Source organism: Cervus canadensis, chromosome 14 (assembly GCF_019320065.1).
Source record: "Cervus canadensis isolate Bull #8, Minnesota chromosome 14, ASM1932006v1, whole genome shotgun sequence".
Classification (NCBI taxonomy): domain Eukaryota; kingdom Metazoa; phylum Chordata; class Mammalia; order Artiodactyla; family Cervidae; genus Cervus; species Cervus canadensis.
The window spans coordinates 18,755,024-18,770,976 of NC_057399.1; the positions used below are offsets into that span (position 1 = coordinate 18,755,024).

The window sequence follows — 15,953 nt, forward strand, 5'->3', positions numbered from 1 at the left end:
GGGCAACTCACATGTCTCCTCAGACTCATCTATAAAACGGGGATGGTAGTAGTTCCCTACCTTATAGGGTTGCATAACCTGTAACATGATTAAATGTCTTGGTAAATGTTCAATTCTGCCTGGTTATTGTGAATGAAAATACACCAGTGACTTCTGGCCATATGATTTATAATAGTTTGACATTTAACTAAATGGTAAAACTATTTATTTTTCCCACCCCTTTCTAGTCCCCTTACGCTGCCTTATTATTCATATTTTCTCCCACCATAGAGTATTAGTTTTAAGACAGTAGAGCTTTATCTTGCTCACTGCTGAAACAGCACCCAGAAAAGTACTGTACATATTAAGCCTTCAGTAGACACTAGATGAATGAACGGTGCAAACTGTCAAAAAAGAAAATATACCATACACCAAAATGTTCATAATAAAAAGTATAGATAAATCTTTCTCTAATGGCTCCCAGTCATATATTTTAAAACACCAAATGCTATAATAAAAACAAGTAATTTATTAAAATTTGAAGGTAAAAACATAATTTTAAAAGATTTAGACCTATGTCAGGCGTGATAGAGTATGGATGCTTTCTTGAAATTCAAAATCAGATCCAAGAGTATCACTTTCAGAATGTTCAAGAAGATTGAGTTTACTTCTAGTTGTCTTTGATGAAACAGTCAGTATTTTACTCTCTTTCTTAACAGAAATGTGTTTTTTCGAAGACTCGCTTTTAATTGGTTCATTAACCAAAGAGCTATTCTGCCCGATTCCTCTGGTTTTCTGCTTTACAGGTGACTCAGAGCAGGAATGCAGGTCCTTCCCAGGCTGTTTCTTAGCAGAGTGCTTTTTGATATATTCACCTGTTTTGGTCATTTTTTCTGAGGAAGGCCTGCTATTTCTAGATAATTCCTCTTCTTTTCTTTGACTTCCCGTTCCACAAATTACATCTGCTGAAGGAGAACATGCTCTAGCAATGAAATCTTCAAAAGACTCCTGCCGCTGTTCCGTGACTGGGACTCCCAGGTTGTCTTTGGAAGTCTCTAAGGTCTCCTGAGTAGAGATTGGGACATGGAAGGTGTCGACAGGCAACGGAATTCGAGCATCACCTGTTATTTTCTGAAACTGGAGAGAAAAACAAAAGACAAGACAAAAATTCAGTGATGAACAAGGCCTATCATTAAAGCACTCAATCGCTTCAGTTGTGTCCAACTTTCTGCGACCCTATGGGCTGTAGCCTGCCAGGTTCCTCTGTCCATGGGATTCTCCAGACAGGAATACTAGGGTGGGTTGCCATTCCCTTCTCCAAGGGATCTTCCTAACCCAGCGATCAAACCCATGTCTCTTTACGTGTCCTGAATTGTAGGTGGGTTCTTTACCTCTAGCACCACCTGGGGAGGCCCAACCATTAAAAAGTGGAGTCCGAAATTTCAATGTTACTCTGTGATCTTATTATTAAAACAGTCAATTGATAATTTAGAAGATTTCAGAGTCAGTTTTTTTCTAATTATATCTTGCAAGTGATTCTCAACTTAGCTATATCCAAGATTATGTCTGCTACATTTTTAGACTTCAGTGTTTAGGGTAGTTATTACATATTTCCTTTCCCTTACTAAAAATAAAACCCTATTCTGTAAGAAAATTTATTTCTTTTCTATCCTCCAGGTAAATGTAAACCAGTTGTTTTTTTTACACAGTTTTACAAAATGGAAAACATGTAAAAATGTGTCCAGTTTGTGACCAGACTGTGTATCCAAGCTGTCAGTTTCTAAGACCAGTTTGAGACTGGCTGAGGTAAGGGATGGAGGCTCCACCTAAGGCTGGAGGAAAAGCTGACAGGTTTCCCCCTCCCATTCCCATAACCAGCTGACTCACTATAATATACTGCCTATGAACTATGTCTGGACCACTTATTTTAAAAAATTATCTATATCAGTACTTGTACCTTCATTAGTGTTCCTTCATTGTAAGCTGACTGCATACAAATAGAAACCTAGGTAAAATATGAATAGAATAGACATTTGTACAATTTAAAATTTAGGGTATTTTCTCTAAGGTTTTCTTTCTTCACTAAGGATAGTTTGCTTTAACTCATAAATTTTCAAAAGAATTTCTAGTTTTCTTATTTACAACAATACAGTATCATGAAATTTACTGGGCACAAATGTACTAATCTAAGATATCGGAAAGGAGCTCAAAGAGGCTTCTAGCTCCTCAGCATATGACCTCTCAGAGACTGATCATTATTATTTTTTTTCTGACTTGGAAATTGCCTTTTTGCTAATAGCTCTTAGAATCATTAAGTTCTGTTCTGTCCACTTACTTGGATATTTTGCATTTGTCCTAAGGCACTCTGCTGTAATTCTGACTTTTCTTCTTCAAGTGCCTTCTTTTCTTCTTTAGGTGGACTACTAACAGTAGAATTCATCTGGGGATGACCTAGTAAATGAAAATCTGACTGATCTATACCAGCCATTGTGGCCAGCTGCCCAAGCCTGGACCAGAGGAGAAAAAGAGAGAAAGACAAAAGTTACTATAATCACGGAAGAGCAGCTTAGATATCCCCAGACCTACCATCAGGAAATACTTCTAACATCTTAAAAGCCAACACCTACTCCAGACTACGAGCCTCTCTCTCCCCCAAATTCTCAGCCCTTTCCAGATTCGTTCTCGGGACACATCCCATCTCCTTGCCTACCACCACTCCATTTCAAACACTCTCACTAGCAGCTTCAACATCGACCACACACACCAGCCACTGCCTCTCACCTCCATTCCCACACTCCCGTTACCATCCCTCCAGCTCCCAAGAAGCGTCTGCTTCTTCCTTCCCAACACCAACTCATTCACTGACCAAACAGCACTCCAGCAATTATCAATCTCCACTTCCCTCTTTCGACAAAACTGCTCCCGGTTGAGAACCACTGACCTGCATCTTCCCTATATAATCGTTTTTAAGTAAAAGACAAAGACAAACTTAATTCAAACTTACTGAACGAGAAAAATAAGTGAAAGGCAGGAAAATTCTTATGCATTCCCAAATATTTTCAATTAAAATTGCCTTCAATGTAGTCTTTACAAAAACTTATACCTACTAATTACTCTGTCTACAGGTTACTTGTTTATAATGGGCTTCCCACTCTACCAAAGCAGGCTCCCCTTTTGCTTTTCTTTATAGATTTCCTCATTAAAAAAAAAAATCAACTCTATTACCTATAATTCACTGCATTTGGCTAAATATGTTCATGGAAGTAATAAAAACACTCAAGTTCCTCAGCAAACTACCTCTATAGTTGCAAAGAGAAGAATGCCATGAAGAGAAAAGAACTAACCCAGCATCTTTAAGGAGATCCAAGAAAGCATGGAACTTCTGGAAAGAATTCTCAATGCTGCCCAAAACACCTTCATCATCCAGGATCATGCTTGTCAATGAGTGTGCATGAAGGGCTTCAGACAAAGAGAAATTTATATTTCTTAACTGGGCATTTTCATGTTCCAACTATAAAAGAAGATTGAAAATATTTGACATGATTTTTTTCTCACTGTCATCAAAAGAAAACAAAAGTAGTCTCGTCTAGTTTAAAGAACAAAACTAAAAAAAAAAAAAAAAAAAAAGAACAAAACTAAAACATCCAAAGTGCAATTTGTTGTTCAGTCACTCGGTCGTGTCCGACTCGCTGCGACCCCGTGGACGGCAGCACACCTGTCCTTCACCATCTCCTGGCGTTTGCTCAAACTCCTCTCCATTGAGTCGGTGATGCCATCCAACCACCTCATCCTCTGTCATCCTCAATGTAATTAATTTGTAATTAATCTAACTCTCCATCAGTAAAGACAGAGACCACATCACATAATAACCAAAAGGCAGAGGCACTCAAAAAAGTTTCCTATACAACGTATATATAAATAAACCAAAGTGGTTGTTTTATTAATGATCTCTCAAAAGATCACATTTTAAACTGGTTAAATTCATAATGGATCCTCATTCCACATTAGAAAATTACCTGCTATTAAGTTTCCCTTAAATTAGAAAATGAAGTACAGAACCTAATTTGAACAAAGCATATTACAACTCTGCTGAATGTTAAGGAATAACTTTAGTGAACAAAATATCTAATGCTTAAGTTTAAAAGTCCTAAATCATACCCAGCCCAATTTATTAACTGTACCATCAGCAATATTCTCGGTTTCTTGAAACATTCACTCTCATGCACTCTTCTTTAGATCATCATTTATGATTTGCCCTATATAAAAATCAACTCTAGTATTTCTCAGAAAGGCCATTATATTCATGATGCCCTCATGTCTTATATAAGCAGGTGTTCAATATTTATTGAACGAACTAGTGTCCACCAATCCAGTAGATGCACTTTCAAAAATTCTTCCCTACACTCACCCTGTAATAAATTGTATTTATATAGAACTTTTAGCTTATGCTGTTTTCATGCACATTACCAAATGTAATTCTCACAGTATGTATTTTTATTTCCATTGCATTCTTACTAGTTTTCCAATATCTTATATTTATTTAAATGACTCATTTTCCTAATTCACTGCCAGTAAAGTCTCATCATGTCATTTATGTTACTAGATATACAGTACATACACAAAATATGCTTTCTTGAATAGAATAATCATGAACAGAAAATAAGCTAACATCACACACACAACACACAAAAAAACAGATTTTTGCATTTTTAAAAACATACCTTCTGGGATATGTAATATAATAATATATATAAACTATAAGCTTATGTTTAAAAGGAAAATGGAAAATCAGAGTTCTTTTTCATCCTGTATTTAGATCATATGATCACTAAATACCAGTAAATGTAAAGGTCTATATGATACCACCAATTTGCAACATATTAGTTTTCAAGTTTGCAAACTATATGCATATGGCTTAAAATCAAATAAAAACAAAACCAAGAAGCTTTCAGAAGTGTAAGAAGAGAACTGTTTACCTCGCTGACTCGTTTATCAGCCTTAAGCCTCATTACTCTTTCCTCCTTTAACTGCTTTAGGCACTCCTCCAGTTTTCCCTAGTGTAAAGAAACAGAGTAAATATTATAACTAATTCATAGTATGATATTCCAAGGCATTTCTAGCTACAGATGTCATCATGATTTAGGGGCAGAGCCAGAAGTGAACTCAGACTTTAATCTGCTACTTGGAATATCATATCATGCTAATGAAATTAATTATTGAAATATATCAAATTAGCATAGTAAAGATTTATTTAAATCCCACTCTTTATAAATCTGTGGCAGCTCACCATAAAAGGTGTATGCGTATAACATAGTAAATCAGAAATAAAAAATTAAGACCAAGAAAGAAAAATTCCACTTTTATTTGTGGGTCTCTTTACAGCAGGAAGCACTATTACTGAACATGCTTAACATACCTGAGTTACATAACTGCAGATTCAAAAGCATTTTTTAAAAAGAGCAATCACTTTTAAAGCAACTTACTATATGGCAAGCACTGTTCTGGAGTTTCCTGGGCATTAAATATGAGGAAAGAACAAGACTAACTTCGTTATCTTACAGATGGGAAAACGGAGGCAGAGTAAGTAGAGAAGCACAGCCAAGCTCACGCCACGAAGCAGCAGAACCAGGACTGTGAATTCAGGAAGCTGGCTGCCATTCCTGTCCACAGAGGCAGCAGTCTTTCCATTCACCAAGGTCAGTGACATAAAATGAACACTGGTAAACTCTCACAATTTTTAAGAACTAAGACACTTAGGTCCTTGAAGTGGAGGACACTGCTTACCAGTAGGCAGAATTCTAAAAGAGCTCCTAAGATTCCTATGTCGAAGCACACAATCCTGCCAGTTTTTCAATCTAGGTGCTGTAGTGAAGGGATTTTGTAGATGTAATTAAGGTTCTAAAATCAGTTGCTTTTAAAAGAGGGAGATTATTCTGGGCGGATGTGATATAATCAGGCATCCGAGAAAAAGGAACTGGACTTCTCCTAAAGATACGAAATACAAAAGGGACAAGAGGGAGATTCCTCATTGCCGGCTTTGGAGAAGTCAAGCATGATGTGGCAGAGAATACAAGTGGGAGGCCTCCAGCAGCTGAGACTCCCCCAGCTGACAGCTAGCAAGGAAACGGGGATCTCTATTCAAGCAAGTGCAGAATCTGAATTATGCCACTGAGCTAAAGAAGCTTGCAAGTATTCTTTCTTGGAACCTCCAGATAGTAACACTTTCAGACTGACATCTTGATTTTAGCTCTATGACACTCATGAGCTTTGCTGAACATCTAGTACAAACATGAACATCCAACTTTGGGGCCTGATGCCTTGCACTTAAATTTCACACACTTTAACACTCTCTGGAGGGAACCCCCATGCTCCCACTGTGTATCTGAGTGGAGAACTCAGTCATGCTGTTACGGGACTTCTGACCTATGGAACTGTGAGCTAGTAAAATAGGTATTATTTTAGTCAGTAAGAGTATAGTAAAGGAAAATTAATATACTACTCAATCTCCAGGTTCAAGAACAAAGAAAAAATAAATGACTGTTATTGTTTTAAGTCATTGTTTCTGGGTGGTTTCTTATGAAACAATAAATAATCAGAATACCTATGAAAACAGTAAGGTGTATTTATACATTTTAAATTCTTTGAACAATCACTTATGGAATAAGGAATTCTATTATATGTTATCGTTGTGAGAGGAACTGGTGTCACTTTCTGGACAATAACTTTTGGTACCCAGCAACAATCTTACATTAGCAGTTTACCCTAAGGAAATCAGAGATGTAAGCAAAGATTTATCTACAAACAAGATGTCATAAGATTATTTGTAATCAAACTCTAGAGGAAAGCTAAGAGCCTCCAAATTGGGGTTGGTTTAAATAAAAATAGCACACCATATGAAGGAATGCTCTATGAAACCACTAGGAAAATAATGATGATAAGAGGGCTCAACCAGAGTTAATGAATGGGCCTGAGGAGTTCTACATTCAAAATATATCTGTGTGTTTTTCTTGGAAGATGGTCCATGAGCTTTATCAAATTATCTGACTTAGAAAAATATTTAGTGACATGAAAAAAATATCTTTAATACCTTTTTAAGACAAAAGAGCAGTGGTGGCCTTTATTTCCTTCAATAAGTTGTTCACTGCTTTCAAAACTTTGCTCAATGAACATATTTTTATGCTCAGAACATGCTTTAAAAATTGACAGTCTAATAACTTCAGATTCTTTAAAGTTTCATTACTAAAGCCAACCAAGTTTTCAATGGGAAAAAGGGGGGAAATTCCTCTACTTTTAATATAATGGCTAAATAAATCTTCTAAAATTGATTTCAAAGAAATTCTAAAACAAATAAGAAAACAAACAAAAAACCCTCACCACAGTCTGAGAAAAGTAGACTAAATTACAGAATTCTTGACTGGTTCTAAACAGCACACTAACGTGCAGTAACATGAAATAGTTTCTCCCTCTAGTGGAAAGGAGTAGAACACAGTGTTAAATTTTTCTGAAAAAGTGAACCCCTCTCCTACAGAATAATTCTTGTCCCTTAAACAGAAATATGGAACTAAAAAAATTAGAAAGTAAAATTGCTTGATATTCTATTACTTAGGTAAGGCTAATGATAAGGCTTTGGAGAAATCTGTCCTGTCACCTGCTCTCCTTCCTCCCTTCTATACACTGGCTAGGTTGCTTTTTCTGGAACAAAGCTCCCATCATATTATATATCAAGTTTTATGTTCAACCTTTTTTTATATTTAAAATGATCAAAATCAATCATTTCTCATATAATCAGGTGATTCATAACCTGGATTTTTTTTTAAGTGGGCTACAAAATATTTCACTGAGTGGGGTTACTGGTCAACCATTCCTTTGATTACACATTTAAATCCTTTCCAACTTTTCAATATTATAAGAAAAAATAACCATTTTTATGCATGAAGACCTTTTTCCATATTTAGAAAAATGTTCTTGCAACAACTCCATAAAAATGAGGCTGAGATCAAAGCAAATAGATGTTTTTCAGGCTTTGAGGTACCTATCTCCAAACTGCTTTCTAAAAAATTCCTAAGACTTTATACAGCCATCAGCAATGTTATCACTTGATATATAATCACTACAATAACTTTTGGCTTACTTCCTCACTTAGAATGAAAGTTATTTGAAGAAAGGGGATGTATTTTATTAAGTGTTTATCCCCAGCACCTGCACCTAGCACAAAGCAGACAGTCAATAAATAATTGCCGAATAAGGAAAATCCCTACCAATGCAAGATGTATATAGTATGAAAGATGTGTGCTTTTTCTGTAACTGGATAAGTGAAAACTTGGCATCTCCCTTAAGTGTGCACTTCTTTGCTTATAATTAGTAGTAATTAAATTTCTCTTTTAAATTATATTTTAAAAATTCTGAGGCAAAATCCTGGCCCTACCCATTAGCTCTATAATCTTGGACAAGTTCCATAATGCTAGACCTCAACTTTCTTATCTATAAAGTGGAGATAAGCTCCCACATCACAGAGCTCTTGTGAGGATTACATAAGCTAAAGCATGTAATAAAACATGAGCTAAAGCATGTAATAAAACTTATAAGCACTCTTTAACAAGAGTGCTTGGTACATAGAGTATGTTCAATTAATGTTGAGTGAATGAACATGTGAATGCAAACAGTAGTGAAAGGCTTAAAATGAAATAGTCTCGTCCCACACCCACATCCAGCACCCTAGAGGTGACCAATTCTTTAAGCAGGTTTGCAGGTTTTTACTTGTAAAATATTATATGCATATTGAGAAGTACACAGAACAAAAGTGTCAATGTGACAACTAAAAAGAGAATACTTACATAACCCATAACCACCACTCAAATCTGCAAGTACTTGTCAGCATCTTAAAGATCCCGCATATCCCTCCCTCATTTCAGGCTTCTTTCCCCAGTTATAAACACCATCCTCATTTCTTGACAATCATTTCCTTTAATCTGGTTCCATCTGTCACGACATGGGGCTTCCCTGATAGCTCAGTTGATAAAGAATTCTCCTGAAATGCAGGAAACCCAGGTTCAATTCCTGGGTCAAGAAGATCTGATAGAGAGGGATAGGCTACCCACTCCAGTATTCTTGGGCTTCCCTTGTGGCTCAGCTAGTAAAGAATCCACCTGCAATGTGGGGGACCTGGGTTCCATCCCTGGGTTGGGAAGATCCTCTGGAGAAGGGAAAGGCTACCCACTCCCATATTCTGGCCTGGAGAATTCCATGGACTATCCATGGGGTCTCAAAGAGTCGTACATGACTCAGCAACTTTCACTTTCAACTCTATGTAGAGGATCACGGTGTATGTTGTCTTTTCTATTTTATTTCTTTCACTCAACAATTGTTTTAAAAAATTTATCCAGATTGCTATCTGTAGTTCTATTAGGTTGGTGCAAAAGTTAATTGCAGTTTTCTGCATTGTTGAAATTTGCTACTATTTGATATTAGAATACACCCTAAATAAATGTGGTTATATCAATATATTGGGTTTTTTTTCCATTTATTTTTATTAGTTGGAGGCTAATTACTTTACAATATTGTAGTGGTTTTTGCCATACATTGACATGAATCAGCCATGGATTTACATGTGTTCCCCATCCCAATCCCCCTTCCCGCCTCCCTCTCCATCCCATTCCTCTGGGTCTTCCCAGTGCACCAGCCCTGAGCACTTGTCTTTTAATGTGCATTCTCACTTTATTTTTTTTTTTTTGCTAATGATTTATTACTTGCTGTTAATTTAATATTTATTTTAGACTATGGAATTGATAACTGGCAACATTAACAACACATTTGGCCCAGGAACTGCTAACGAATGTACAGTACAGGGTGGTTCAAGAAGTTTACAAAGGAGACAAGAGCCTTAGACATGAGGAGTATAGTGGTCAGCCATCAGAAATTGACGACAATTGAGAGCATCATCAAAGCTGATCCTCTTATAACTACATGAGAAGGTGCTGAAGAACTCCACATTGACTATTCTATGGTCATTCACCATTTAAAACAAATTGGAAAGGTAAAAAAGATTGATAAGTAGGTGCCTCATGTGAAGTGAAAGTCGCTCAGTTGTGTCCGACTCTTTGAGACCCCATGGCCTACACAGTCCATGGAATTCTCCAGGCCAGAATACTGGAGTGGGTAGCCTTTCCCTGCTCCAGGGGATCTTCCCAACCCAGGGATTGAACTCAGGTCTCCCGCACTACAGGCGGTTTACCAGCTGAGCGACAAGGGAAGCCCGGGTGCCTCATGAGCTGACCAGAAATTTTTAAAAAGTCATCATTTTAAAGTGCTGTCTTCTCTTATTTCACAACAATGACCCATTTCTCAATCATATTGTGATGTGCAACAAAAAGTGGATTGTATACAGTAACCAGTGACAACCAGCTCAGTGGCTGGTCCAAGGAGCAGCTTCAAAGCACTTCCCAAAGCCAAATTTTCACCAAAAAATGGTCATGGTCACTGCCTGGTGGTCTGCTGCCTGTCTAATCCATGACAGCTTTCTGAATCCTGGGGAAGACACTACATCTGAGAAGTACACTCACTAAATCAATGAGATACTCTGAAAATCCCAACACCTGCAGCTGGCATTGGGTTGCAACGACAACACCCAACCTCACGTCACACAACCAAGGCTTCAAAAGTTGAATGAATTCGGCTACGAAGTTTTGCCTCATCCGCCCTACTCACCTGACCTCTTGCCAACGGACTGCCACTTCCTCAAACATCTTCACAGCTTTTGGCAGGGAAAACACTTCCACAACCAGCAGGATCCAGAAAATGCTATTTAAGAGTTTGTTGGATCCTGAAGCATGGATTTTTATGCTACAGAAATAAGAAAACTTATTTCTTGCTGGTAAACAAGTGTTGACTGTAATGGCTCCTATTTTGTTTAATAAAGATGCGCTTAAGCCTAGTTATAATGATTCCCTGTCTGAAACCATAATTATGTTTGCACCAACATAATAATTCATTCAATTTTATTCCTTGAAAGCTTTCCCACTGTACGAACATACATAATTTATTTAATGTTTGACTCTTACAGGACACTTTGGGTCTTTCTGTTTGTCCTAACGCATGCACACAAATCCTGTTGTACCGGTTATTCTGGTGCATTTACCCAGGGCGGGGGTGAGGGCTGCTGGGTCACAGGGTATTTATATACCTTCAGTTGATGGACAGTGCTAAAGGCTCTTCAAAGTAGTATTGATTTATACTTCAGCATAAGCAGGGTAGAAGATTCTCATAGTACTCCAGGTCTGCAATACCTGATACTATCAGACTCTGTCAATCTCACTGGCATATAGTTTTATTGGTTTTGACTTGTTTTTCTCTTATTACTTAATGCAGTTGGGCACTTTTCCATGTTTACTGGCTATCTGGATATCCTTCTTTATGAAGTTTAAGAAAACTAGTCTTATTTTTAATTTTCCATTTCCAAATACTATACTTGCATGACTATTTCTAACTAAATTTGAGGCAGTATCTGTTAACTCTCTAATTTACTAGGTAAGGATTTAGTTCCTTTACACTCTTTCCTATATCCACACTGCTTAGTAAAGTTATGTCATTATTAGTTTTTCCACCGGTCATGATCTCTTCCGTATGTAGTGATATACTTAAAAATCTATATTGCTGATCAACTATAAACTCTTTCAACCTCCCGCTTTATAAAATGAAGACGTTCGTGTCTTTTCCCCTTTTGTCTACCTCCTGTCTACCTTCCAAACCTAGCTTTTATACTGTCAAAGTTGAAATTTATATTCTGTTCTATGTGCAGTTAAGTTTTCTCTTATTTGAGAGTCAGTATGGAGCAATGTTTAAGAGAAGAGGCAGAAAGCCTGAACTCAAAGCCCCGATCCAACCGTAAATCAGGGACAGGCTGGGCAAGTTCCTTCCCTGGCTTAGCTTCCTTTTCTGAAAAGCGGGAATGATACTAGCACCAACCTCATAAGGTTATTCAGGGCATTAAATGAGTTATATGTTAAAAACACTTAGAATATAAGATACACTAAGTATATACCAGGACACAATACATTTCAGTACGTACTAAGTGAATACTAATACATACTAAGTACAGTTCAGATTTGACTTCCCTGGTGGCTCAGACGGTAAAGCGTCTGCCTACAATGCAGGAGACCAAGATGACAATAAAAACTGTAAACCAAGACAGCATTCCTACTATTACAATTAAATTAACATTGCCCACTGCAGACATATACTGCGTCTCCATGTATAGATTATACCTCTTCTACTGTTTCCGTGTCCTTACCCTGGTATAGCATGACCACACACCCTCAGAGGCCTTGGGCTGCTGTCCCGAGGTTACAGAAGTATGGTGACTCCTTACACTATCAGTGTTCTGGTTTGGACAACAAATTAGATAGGTGGTCACTGCCTCTGTGTGCCACTGAAAAGGGGGACACCAGTAATGTCAGGTTTAAGTGGATTCTTGCTCACCAGCAGTAGTTTAAAATCTAGCATAGTTTAGGGAATTCATTGGCTACTCACTATAGGAACTCACACTTTCACTGCCAAGGACATGAGTTGAATCCCTGGTCGGGGGACTAAGATCCTGCAAGCTGAGGTGCAGCCCCTCCCCCTCGCCCAAAAAAAATCTACCATAATTTAGTTCACTTCATGTTTATGTCAGTGTAGCCTTTTTTCCTCTGGAGTTCAGTTTCCTCCTCCTCCTCCTCTCCCTCCTCCCCTTCCAACAGTACCTAATGCACAGTGAGTACAACACGCCTCAGTGTGTTTCTAAGCTGCCAATCACACAACCAGCGGGAGGCTCTCAAATCTGTATTAGCTGACTCTGCACTGAATCCACCGTTTCCTGACTCCCCTATTACCTTCCTTCTTAGTTTATTTCCTCATTTGGTTGGATTATTTCTACAAATAACTTGTATAGCACAGGGGGTAAGCTTTTCAAATTTCTTTACGTATAAAATATCTTATTCAGCCTCCACTTATAACTGATAGTCTGGCTGGATACAAAACCCTAGGGTGAAAATTATTTGCCTGAAAAACTGTGGTGGTATCTTTCTAATGCCTTCCAGAATCCATGGTGCTGATGACAACAATGATAAAGTCAGATTTTATTTTTTTTAGGTGATCAGTATTTTTCCCTCTGGAATGAATGTATCTTTTCAGTATTTTAAAATTTCATAGTGAAGAGTATCTAGGTAGAGGCTATTTTTGTTTAGCTATTTTCAGTTTGAAGCCTGAAGCTTACTTTCAGCTATGGGGAATTCTCTTGCCCTTTGACAGCTTCCCTCCATTTTCTTCTGGATCTAGAATTTTTAACAGGAACACGCTGGACCTCCCTGATGCAGCCTCTCCTAATATATCACTCCTATCACGTTTTCCATTCTTTCTTTTTTATATACTGAGAAATTTCTTTAATTCCTACTGAATTTATTTCAGCAACCACATTTTCATTTCCAAGAGATTTCTCTGCTTTCTGACATTCCCTTTTTAATTAACACCCTATTCTTCAAGTTTCCAGCTCCTTTTAAGCCTCTTTAAGGACATGAATTAGGGTTTTTTTCTTAAATTATTTTGTTCCCTAAATTTTCCCTGGTCCTACTAGGATTTGTTTTCACTCTTTCCCCACCTCTCTTCTTGTAAGCTGTACTCAACTACCAGGCGTATGATGGTTATTTTTTATTTAAGAATGAGAGCAAAAAGCTTCCTGGAAGTCAGTGACTGACTGGCTTTTCTAATGCAGGAAAAAGTGGGTAGTAACTATAATAGGACACCCCCAGGTACTCTTTTCTAGGGCGTAAAAACTCACAATAGCTGCCCTAGTTGTCTCCAGTTTAACTTTTTCAAAATGAAATTATCTTATTTCAGGAGAGTGCAGGTGGGGCTGGCAGTCAACTCTTTCAAGCACAGACTCGATGAGCTCCCCCATCTCACTCACCTGCTTAACTTCACCCTCTCCCCCACATGCATGTCTGAGTATGGAGCTATTTCTGCAGGGAGATCAGACTCCCCCAGCTGCAGGAGGGCCCTGGGCATCTTATAGGTGATGGTTCCCCTTGTTCTACTGCTTCAGTTTCACACTCTTCCACTTGTCTCCTGTCTTTCAAAGATATTCTAAAATCTCCTGATTGTTGTGGGTTTATATATTTAAACACTTTGATACCATCATTTTAGTGTCTTGTTAAAACAAAGAAGAGCTGAAAGGGTTCTCAGAGCATCCTGAATCTATTCTGTGGTCACAGTTTCTAAAACTTCTTGGTCTTCCCCAATGTCTACAACTGCTTTTAGAAATATCAATACAATATTCCGACCTACTGGTGAAGGAAACGAATACAACACATCTAAAATGACAATGAATGCGGGTTAGAGGCCCTAGGGTCCTGTCTTACTCTACAACTTACTAGTAAACCACTTATGTGCTACAAATTGTAGGTGCTCATTTGTTAGATGAAAAGGGGGTAATTCTACATGAACTACAGATTCCTCCTACTGTAATATTTCATAATAAAATTTCTCTATATTATCACTAATTTTAACTAAAAAATTAAAATCTAACTTTCTCTTTTAAAAATCAAACAGTAATTTCCATTGTCCTTTAGTAATGGGCTAGTTCAAAATTTATCAAGATTCCATATTAAAGAAAGTCATACTAAGTACTTTTAAAAAAATTAAACACAGACTTTGTAGCACAATAACAAGGTGCCCTCAAATCATGTTTCCCTTATTTACTACAAATTATCAGCTCTGCATTTAAGTTGAAATAAAATTAATATATTATTTTGAAGAGTAAAAATTTCTTATGAAGATCAATTTTTCTTTTCTGTCCATACAAACAGAAGTATGGAATGACATTAGATGTCAGGTTTATTAGGCAATATAATGGAGTCTCTTGCTTATTTTTAGGAAAGGAGAATATCAATATTGAAACATTTTTTTCAACTTTTCATTAAAAATGAGATCATACACCCCTCCTATAAAAAGAATTGTCAATTTTCTCATCTGCAAAACAAGGGCACTGAATCAGCTGACTACATTCATTTGGAACTCAATTCCTTCAAGTTTATCTTAAAGATTCTCCCTATATCTAGTATTAAGGTTCTAAAGAAAGGCAAATGTGTAACTAATGACATGTTTTGATTGTTTATTTCTTAGAGTTCAAATGTCCACCATTCACTTTGGTCTAAGCTAAGACCAAGGGGATACAATGCAGACAGGAGGGGAAAACAGAAAGCTCCCACACAAGTTGTCAAGTATTGCAGTCAGATGCAACTAATCTGTTCGAAAAATAATCTTCTCTGTATCTTTAAAGTGATAACTTTATACCTGCAATGCTTCTTGTTTCAAACTGATTTTCTCTGGCTCTTCCTGAACACTTTCTGAGGAATCGTCAACCTCTTCAATTTCTGAGGAGGAAGGACTCTCTACGGTCACAGTCACAGGAAAATCTGATTGCTTTAAAAAAAGAAGACAAAGTTGTATAAAAGATAACATGAACAAGATACCAAATACCCAAATATTAAAGGACATTTAACACAAGTGATCTGAGCCATCAAGTCATTATTTGTAAATGTCTCCCACTGCTCCTTAGTCTAAAACAAGCAACGACAAGTAAAACTACAGTAACTTATTTTTACTATGTTACTGTACAGACCTCTGGTGTACATGGTTAGGACTAGTATTTGGAGTTGTCCATATTATTTTATTAAGTTTCTTTCATAGAAGACAAGTAAGGAGCCAGGGTAAACATTTTTTTCTCAGATCACCTTTATGCTGCAAACTAGAAATTTATTCTTCACCATCAGACACAAATAGTCTGGGAGAAAACGTAGTTTTTAGGAGGGCAATTCATCAGTAAGGGGACTGGTAAAGAATCAGAAGAAGAATTAGAAAGTCAACATATCTAAACTGTGAATAATAAACAGAATTTTTTAAAAAAATTAGTCACCTACATACACAATTAAAACTGACCTATC

General features: G+C 37.2%; 1 protein-coding gene across 3 annotated transcripts in view; it reads right to left on the bottom strand.

The window, feature by feature from the left end:
• Positions 1–488: 488 nt before the first annotated feature.
• CEP78 (centrosomal protein 78) overlaps positions 489–15,953 on the bottom strand; it is a 32,986-nt gene continuing 17,521 nt past the window's right edge. For 2 of the 3 annotated variants that reach the window (XM_043486992.1, XM_043486990.1), the window contains 6 exons: positions 15,304–15,432; positions 4,956–5,033; positions 3,324–3,490; positions 2,315–2,486; positions 1,937–1,984; positions 489–1,116 (listed from right to left, as the gene is read on the bottom strand). In XM_043486992.1, the coding sequence (XP_043342927.1) occupies positions 553–1,116; positions 1,937–1,984; positions 2,315–2,486; positions 3,324–3,490; positions 4,956–5,033; positions 15,304–15,432 (1,158 nt within the window). In that variant the 3' untranslated portion in view covers positions 489–552. The remainder of the gene's footprint in view (positions 1,117–1,936; positions 1,985–2,314; positions 2,487–3,323; positions 3,491–4,955; positions 5,034–15,303; positions 15,433–15,953) is intronic. The other variant, XM_043486991.1, reaches the window with a different exon arrangement.